At 38.8% G+C, this 9,710-nt stretch overlaps 1 protein-coding gene across 1 annotated transcript; it reads left to right on the top strand.

Moving 5' to 3' along the window:
• Positions 1-2,712: 2,712 nt before the first annotated feature.
• LOC140152187 (uncharacterized) lies at positions 2,713-8,976 on the top strand. Its single transcript, XM_072174487.1, has 3 exons — positions 2,713-3,054; positions 4,028-4,037; positions 7,384-8,976. The coding sequence occupies exons 1-3, from the start codon at positions 2,713-2,715 to the stop codon at positions 8,667-8,669; spliced, it is 1,638 nt and encodes a 545-aa protein (XP_072030588.1). The 3' UTR covers positions 8,670-8,976.
• The last annotated feature ends 734 nt before the right edge of the window (positions 8,977-9,710 follow it).

Raw genomic sequence — 9,710 nt, 5'->3', positions numbered from 1 at the left:
GCCTCGTATATATCCATCTTTTATGTCTCAACGATGTCTATGCATAACTTATCGGAACTTGGGTGCAATTTTATGGTGTCATGGAAGTGTGCCACTTACGGCAGAGAGCATCAAAAGTCGCCGGCGTTGATAGATATCGATAATTAAAATGTTAGCACAATAGGCTATTATATACGTATGGTTATAGGCCATTATACTTATGATTATATATACCCTCTTGTGTCCTCCCAGCACAAAAGTGTTATGATTGCATACCAGTTCATCTCCACATTTTAATCCCTTGATTTTTGGTTTCTGAACAATAGAGAAACCAAAACTATATATTTGAAATGAGGGAATGTCATCCGCTATACAAAATTAAGCCCGATCCTGACTCCACATCGCAGCGTGATACGATGCTGCGATACTATAAAAACTGTAATCTGAGCCAGGTTTTTACGAGCTCAGCGGTGAAAATTCTCATCGCGCGGTGGAAATTTCGGTCCGCAATGGAGTTGAACAATGTTCAACTTTTTCGCATCGCACTGCAATATCGCATCCGCGCACGCTTCTGATTGGCTGCTCGAAAATCAAGGTCGGTAGAATGACCTTAAAAGGAGATGCAGATTGCAGACCCCACATGCTTTTAAAACATCGCAAAATCGCGCGATGAAATTAAAATGTACATTCTAATTTCATCGCGCGATGCTGCGATTTTTGAAAAGCATCGCAGCATCGCATCGCGCTGCGAAGTGGAGTCAGGAATGTCAAGAACGCGAAGTCATCGTCGCCAACATTTCTCGAAAATGTTCCTTATATGTATGTTCCATTTTCATACCTTAACATTAAACAAAAATAATCAGTGGCGGAGCGTGGGTCATCATATGGGGGAGGGTGGCACCGACCATGGTGGGGTGGGGGGCATCGGGTCTGTTTGGGGGCACAAGCCGTTGTTCGGCAATTTTCCTATGGGATTTTCTAAATTTTTCAATCGATGGGGGGGCACCCGTGTCCCTATGACGCTACGCCACTGACACTGATGTGCGTATTTGTGTGACTTATTAATGGTTAAATCGTAAAGGATTATGGGATTGATCGAAATGGTCAATTGACTATTTGAAATTTGTATCCCCTTAAAGGCATATATTGGAATGTCATCTTTCCCTGGGTAAGATCTGACACCAGGCCAGCCCATGGCCAGAGGGTAACATGAGTAGGTTTGTTTCACCTTGAAGGCAAGGATAGTCTTGCTAATATGGGCTAACTTTCCCCTAGGTCATCCAATATGCCATGAATTAGTAGGACTACAACTGATCTATACTGGTCAGTTTATACTCCTATTTCCACATCTGTTACTTTTATATGTGCCTTTAAAGAAAATTTGTATTTGCACAATAGTTCCTCATTTTTCTGCACTACCCCATTGTTATTATTATGGTTTTGATTCAGTTTCGTTTGATGCTCCAAAGATCGTGGGAAAATAAGTATACATTTAATTATCTATAGTCCGCAGTGATTCAAGTTCGAAGGATATAAAACTACATACTTACTGATACACCACAAGAGAGATTAAAGCCTTTTTAAGAGAGTTCGAAGGTAGTAATACCACGCAGTATGTTTTGAAGCTTTTTGAATTTGTTTTTCCGAGTTACAAACGGTACAAATGGCATTTTTTGAATCGTACAATATAATGGCAAACACAAAGCAAGTTATAGTATGTCTACTTATTGGGATTACCACCGTAACAGCATTTTACCATTGTCATTATCGGCACAGTGATCCGACAAATCCAAAGGAAGGAGAGGCTACTATATTTCGCTGTAAATGTGTTGGTGGCTTCAACTACCATGACATTGTCCATGACATTGTCTGGAGTAAAGACGGTAATGAACTCATCAGAAATGACATGATTGTCAATGACAAACTTAAACAACGATCAGATATACGTCTGGAATATTACAGTGACCATGATGATTTATATCATCCTCGTTTCAAATCGGGGCATACCTACCTAACACTAACAATAGGAAATGTTTCGAGAGATTATAGCGGTAATTACACGTGCAGTGTATATGACCGAGGTAGTGACATTCCTCTTGATGCAAGATCTCTTGATCTCTTACAGTAACTGTTTTGTATTACCCTAACAGCGAATTCCCCATATGTTCAGTAAAACCAGAGACCGCGAATTCTCAGGTGTCATTTTCATGTTTGTCAGAGATAGGCAACCCTCCAGTGTCAATGAATTGGGCAGTTGAAAGAGAGCAAGTCAACGATATTCTTCCAATAACTAATCATTATGAAGAGTTTGTAACATCCGAAATTATGATTACGAGCACACAGATTAGAAGTACGGACGTGTTTACATGTTCGTTGAACAGCTCAGAGTTTTCCATTTCTCGGAAATGTTTCTTGTATGGATATTCCATTTTATACGCAATTTTTGTACTTCCACAATTCTTAAGTGTTGACGTATTAGGAAAAGCAGAATATTCTTGCAAAACCAACCTGGCCCATGTCATTCCGACTAAATGGATTTGGACAACAGAACCAGAAATTCCGCAATCACGGAGGCTTCTTTTTGACTCAAGCTTGCGGATTGAACCCGTGCTTGCTGAAGACAATGGTACCTTGGTAACATGCTTTGCGTTGTTTGAGAGCAATACTGTACGAGCGGACGTCCATCTATGGGTTAATCGTCATGATCATGACGATGTGGACCCTTCCGCGAACATGGTGACAAAACAAGGTGGCTCTTCTGCTAAAGATGAACAAGGTGACTCTGTTACTCAAGAAGAACGCAAAGGGGGTTCTACCACAATCTGGATTGCAATGTTTGTGGTCGTTTTGATTTTATGGATCAGTTCTGTTGCTGTCGGTGTCATCTGCTACACAAATGTCAAGAACGCGAAGTCATCGTCGCCACAAAAAGCATCTCAGAAAGATGATTCACAAGAAAAGTTTGGTTATCAAGGAAAAACAAGAAATGACGAGGATAACTATATGGCTTTGAATCCTTTGAAGGACCTCCGAGTTATACACAGACCTCAATTTGGAAGGAGCAGTGTCGACTCAGTACGTAAATAAGGGATGCGCACAAGAGACCAAGAGAGGCGGTAATGTTGATGTAGAACTTTATGATTATCCTGAAACGAATGAATCAAAAACAGTTACCAATGATGACGAAGTTTATTCAAATGTAGAAATGTAACAAAATGCATGGGATCTTAAAGCAGAACAACAAATTGTGTAGTTTTATCTTGAGCTCCATAATTGTTTGGTAAACTCTACACGCCATGTGCAATGCTTATTTTTGAAAAGTTCGGCCGTCATCTCAGGGGCTATTTTTACGTGCCTCCTGGCACGTTTGTGCAGTAAGATTAAAAATCTGTGCAGTGAGAATTACAAATCCGTGTCAAATGACCAGAAAATTACGTTTTCAGCGAAATAAGACCGAGTCACAGATCCTACATAAAAATGAGTATAGTTTTCCTCTCAGTAAACAATATTTTATATAAAAACAAAAATTGCTTTATAACGTCTCTGAAACACTTGTCAAAATTTTACGGTGACGCCAACAGTTACTCCGTTTCTCCCTGTATTTTTCTGTAGGGAATGCCTCGGGACGAGATCATAGGCGTACCGATCTGGGAACTCAAGACTACCACCCTCGACCCCGAGTCCCCCACTCCGATGCAAGCACTGCGACAAAAGTATATAACTACACTTGCCAACGTGCAGTGACCTTTTATGACTAAAATAGTCCCTGTTTCATCTTGTTATATAAGTCTTTTTGTAAATAGCGTTTAGGCTTTTTCACGATGGCGAAACTATAGGCTATTATAATTTGTAAATATTTTGGGGTAGATCCGAGGGTGCGGTGGGCTAGGCTTAGAGAGCACCAGCCTGCCGGAAAATCGGCAAAATCGTACATGCTGCATGATGCATTACAAACTAACATAATCATACCTGACGTGTAGCTTTCATCGCAGCGGATTGCACTATGTGTTTATTTTTTTAATATTAATTTCCTTATCCTATATTTTAGAGTAACCAACGTATGTCACTCACTACGTTTGACCTAGACAAGCTATGAACATCAAAGTTTGTTTATTGTAAGGACCTCGCCATCAACATATCAATAAAGGAGAAAAAGAAAGCAAGGGGAAATGCTAATTTGCATTAAACAAAAATGGCTGCTCATGCAGAGTTCAAATTTCAATGTTGGTAAAATCATACCAATGTATTCCTCTTAATGATTAAGAAAGGGTATATTTTCATTCCGGTGTACTGCTCTTGAGTTATTTATAAGTAAGAAATAATTCGGCTCCACAACATTAAACAAAATATTGGAACAACATTTAAGGGTTGACGTTTTCGTCGGAAGTTGGTTTATTTGTGAGGATTGACATTTTCTTTTCTTTCTTTTTTTTTTTTTGGGGGAGTTAGCAAACAAACTAATGGGGATTTATCCCGGGATTTATTCCCCATCCCAACCTCCACATAACATAAAAACCACCGCTCATCCTTTGGATCGCGCATTTACAAGCTGGTGACTGGCTTTTAAAGTCCCCCAGACCTTCTCTCAAAACTAACAAACATGGCTGTTGAAGTTTGATTGGCGGATTTCAGTGTAGCTGGTGACATTGGTGACGTCCCAGCAAACACAAAACGTTTTTAAAACGTTTTCAACAGGTTATATTTTGTGCTTTTGGTTTTGGTAAAACGTTTTAATAACATAGAAAGGTTATGAAAATGTTCTAAAATGTTCTGTACGAAAACACACTGCTAAAATATTTTTTAAATGTTTTCAAAATGTTACTGAATAATATTTTCTGCTAACATTGTTTGCCAAATGTTTTGTCAACACTTAAATAACGACATGTTAGATTGTTTGCACTTGCAGTAAGTTATCAAAAAATGTTTTTGAATGGTATGAAAACGTTTTATACCCTTTGTAACCCGACATTTAAACGTTTTCTGGCAAGTGGCAACCGTTTCTAACCTTTTGCGAAGAATGTCGAAAACCAGTGGCGTAGCCAGTGGGGGGGGAGGGCAGGGGCCGGTGCCCCCCCCTCATCAGTCCCGTTGGTTCATCTTAGGCCGTCGGTAGACGACAGGCCTTGGCTAAAAATTGTGGGTAAACTGCTGTTTACGTTAGCACATTGAAGGATATTGATATATATATAAAGGTAAAAACACTGTGAAAATTTTGCCCTACATTGGGGTCAACAATAGAGAGCTTGCGGAATGAAGTTACTGGAACTTTAACGGCAACTTCAAAAATATCGATTCGATTTCTTGCTCAACTTCACCTCAACGCGAACGTCAGATTGGTTTCTGTACCAACAGCGTCTTGTTGTTTAAACTAGGAGAACTGTATCAATGGGTGATCAAAAGAAGGGTATGTAAAAGCGACTGCATCAATTTTCTCCCTTTTGTTTGCTGAAGTGGTTTGTTGGTAACACTTATTACAATAGGCGCTTAGTTTGAATAAACATGGATTACATCTCTTGGCGATGACCAATGCAATGGGAATTAGGCCTATGTTATGAGCTATACGCTAATATTATACTTCTAAACATGTTTCAATTAAATATTCTTGTGATATGCCTATATTATTGTCCCGGATTGTTATAATAAAAGCTCAATTATTATTCCAGTAAACGTCAGCTTTGTCTATTTTATATTTCCATCAGGACAGAAGCCCATTTGATCTGTTTGCTCTCCCTAGCCCCCCCCCCACCACCACCATCACCACCTCTCCATATCATCCCCTCCCTCCATCTATTCATCTATCCTCACTTTCCCACTCCCAGTGGCGTTGCCAGGAGTTTTCTTTTAGGAGGGCAAGGACTCCTCTTGCATTCTGATCGAAATAAATATATCACCCCGAATGATCCTCATTTTGTTCTTTAAAAACTCCCAGAATTTTGAATTTCAACAAACATATTTCTGGATGCCCCTTTTCTGACATTCTTATTTTTTGTAACACATAGGCCTCCTCTTTTAATAATGAATAATTTGGTTGACATACAATACCCATAGGCCTATAATATGCGTATAATAGCGTGGCACATGTTAGACCAGCTTTCTGCTGAATTGGGGTACATAATGTAGGCCTAAATGAATAAAATAATAATTCAATAAAATACCTGAACAGTACAAACATATTTGGTTATAGGTGTAATTATAAGACACGCAACGTTGTAAAAAATGTTCACAGTAGCTGCAATTCGCAGAAGTTCACTACACTGCTGGGTCGCGTAAAATCAGTCCATTTTACTGGAACTTAATCCCTTGGCGTTGAAGTCAAGCCAAAAACTTGGTTCCGCAAGCTGATTTGGTGTACGTCATGAGCACACACAAATGTATATATCAAGTGTGACGTTTGGAACAAAATTTATTTTGATCTATTTCAATTAGTAATTTTAGCATCATGTGGCATGTTTTTACCCAAACCAAATTAGATTTCCAATAATTGGTCTATTAACTAGACAATACATAAGTGGTAATTATGTAGTCTATGAGGAAATATGCAAAACATTGTTTTAATTATGACGTATTTTCATCATAATTTACGGCACACTATAGATTCTGGCGTTAACTTTAACTTCAAGCGGCTTTAATGGCAGAGTGGTTTTGAATACATAATCCTCTATAATCCTCTAGACGTTAAAGTTAAAGTTAAAGTAACTCCATTTCGCAAGCTCTCTAATATTCACAACTTCCGTCGGCAAAAAATGTTTTCGTTGGTATGACATTTACAAGTTGTGCCCACCCCCCGGTTCCGAAAACCTGGCTATGCCACTGTCGAAAACATTTTGTGTTTGATGGGGTGCATATTCCCGGTGTAAATCATACGGGTCTGGAAAAAGTAGTGAATCTGCAGTTGGATCTCGTCTATAGATTTGTTGTTGACATTAATATTTTGTGGTTTAGTGAACCGAATAAAATTAAATTACAACCATTACAACAAATTTTCGCATGTTCTTATTTTGGTCAAGGTCATTGATTTTTATTTCCTTGTCGCACGGTTTCGAAAGATATAACTACTACATTGTATGTAGTATAAGACAAGTATGCATATATTACATACTTAACTTCCCATGGAACTATGAGGAACTATCTCTTATATTATACTTTCATGGCAGCACAATATGAACTAAACTACATGTATATATGAAATCGCGACTTTTCACGATTAATAAATCAGTTCACATCGACACTGGCAGGAGCATGAATCTCAGCCTTGTCATATTCATAGAGTTGTGCTTAATCTCACCATAAATACAATAATGGGGAACACAAAGCAACAGGTGGGAGTTTGTTTTGTTTATTTGACGTTCTGCATTTTAACTTCTTGTTACGGATACTCTATTGATTTTGTTCACGTTCCGACAGACCCAAAGGAAGGTGGTACAGTTGATATTTTTTGTTTGTCATATGATGCGTACATTGACAACCTAGACTTGGTTTGGAGTAAAGACGGTGATGAGCTCACAAGAAATGGTACTTTTATTGATGAACTTGGCAAACGACCTGACATTGATCTGTCATACTCTTGGTATGAAAGCTACATTACAATAGGCAATGTTTCCCGACGTGACAGTGGTAATTACACATGTAGTGTACATCATCAGGGTGAAAAGTATCCTCTGGTGGTAGAATCTGTAATACTTAATGTTTTGTATTACCCTAAAAGCGAGTTTCCTTTATGCTCAGTAAAACCAGAGACACCAAACTCTCAGTTGGCATTGTCCTGTTTGTCAGAGATCGGCAACCCTGCAGTGTCAGTAGATTGGGAAATTGAAAGCGCACAAGTGCAAGTCAGTGAAGTTCCTTCAACAAGCAATCAAGAAGAGGAGTTTGTAACATCTGAAATTACGATTACGAGTACGCAGATTAGAAGCAAGGACGTGTTTACCTGTTCTTTGAACAGCTCAGAGTTTTCCATTTCTCGGAAATGTTCCTTGCATGGATATTCCATTTTATACGCAATACATGTGATACCATCGTCTTTAAGTGTTGACGTCTTCGAGAAAGCAGAATATTCTTGCAAAACCAATCTGACTCACGTAATTCCAATTAAAAGGGTTTGGGTGACAGAACCAGAAGTGCCTCAATCGCGAAGATTTTTCACCGACTCAACCTTGCGGATCGCACCCGTGCTTGCTGAAGACAATGGTACCTTGGTAACATGCTTTGCGTTGTTTGAAAGCAATAATGTAAGAGCGGATGCCATTCTATGGGTTAACCATGGCGACCATTCCTCCGTTAAATCCTCGACAATGGAAACAGAACAAGGTGACTCTGCAACTCAAGAAGAACGCAAAGGTGAATCTACTACAGCCTGGATAGCAATGTTTGTGGTCGTTCTGATTTTATGGATCATTTCTATTGCCTTCGGTGTCATCTGGTACAGAAAGGTCAAGAAGTTGTCGCCAAAAGCATCGTCTCAGAAAGGACAGGTTGATTACCAAGGGAAGACAGAAACAGACGGGGAAAACTATATGGATCTGAGTCCTGAGCAAAGGCCCTCCGAGGTTTACACAGACCTCAATTTGGAAGGAGCAGTGTCGACTCAGTACGCAAATAAGGGATGCGTACAAGAGACCAAGAGAGGCGGTAATGTTGATGTGGAACTTTATGATTATCCTGAAGATGACGAAGTATATTTAAATATATAGAAATGGAACAAACTGCGTGCGATCTTGATAAAGCAGAACAATAATTGTAAAGGCCTAGTAATTGAGTGGAAGAAGGGCCCGACTCCATCAAAACTGTTTTTGAGATATTAAGAAAAAGGTTTTATAAACAGAATGTTTTCATCTTCAGGGGACCTTTAATACATGAACATAGAGTATTACATACATTCGAAATTATATATGATGTTTCCATGGCAACGGTACAGGTCTTAATACGAGCTGGAGTTGGGCCCTTCTTCCACTAATATACTGCAAGTGCCCGTTCCGTAAGCAGATGCGTTATAAATAGCTACAGAAGTAGAAGCATGCAATATATTAGCAAGAAAGTTTATTATAGCGAAAAGCAGATTTCACGGATGAACAAAAATGTATTCCTCTTTAACCCAATATTTGTGGAAGAAGGGCCCAACTCCATGGAGAACCATGAAAACCATGATTAAGTGTACGTGGAAGACTATTTAGAGAGTGGATTTTGGCTCATCTTTTACACACAAGGAAGAACGGTCTTATAAAGAATACTGGGGACTTGCACTTCGTCCTTAACCAGTTGGTCCGTTACCCACGTCGTCCTAAATCCTCAAACATTATTCATTAACAACTTTGATCCATAGGTTTCTAAAACAGATACTACTATAACATCGGAGGCATGTATTGTTTCAATCACTCAGTCAGGGTTCGGTTTTTGCCGGCAAAGTGGCAAAAACAGGCAAAAACCTGTTTCTGCCTGGTTTTAACCAAAACAAAATGGCAAAAACTCATATATAGTCACTCAAATATTAAAAAGTAACACAGAAAGCTCATAAACAGTAACACACAACTTTCAATGAATCATTCAACATATTTTTTGTCTCATTTATCAAGTCAATAAAATGAAAAAGTTTTGAATTTGATATGCCACATCAGTTAAATGCACAGTAAGACGAGAAGGAAACTTGTAAAATCATGTGATTTTTGTTTAATTTTTCCAAAAACGTTTGATATCTGTGCCAAAAACAACAAGGAAGAGAGATAATCAGTGAGCAG

Source organism: Amphiura filiformis, chromosome 5 (assembly GCF_039555335.1).
Source record: "Amphiura filiformis chromosome 5, Afil_fr2py, whole genome shotgun sequence".
Taxonomy (NCBI): Eukaryota; Metazoa; Echinodermata; class Ophiuroidea; order Amphilepidida; family Amphiuridae; genus Amphiura; species Amphiura filiformis.
This window is presented reverse-complemented; position numbering and strand designations above follow the sequence as displayed.

Bases quoted from the DNA above. Each gene is read 5' to 3' on its own strand.
- LOC140152187 (XM_072174487.1), top strand. From the start codon at position 2,713: ATGGTGACAAAACAAGGTGGCTCTTCTGCTAAAGATGAACAAGGTGAC.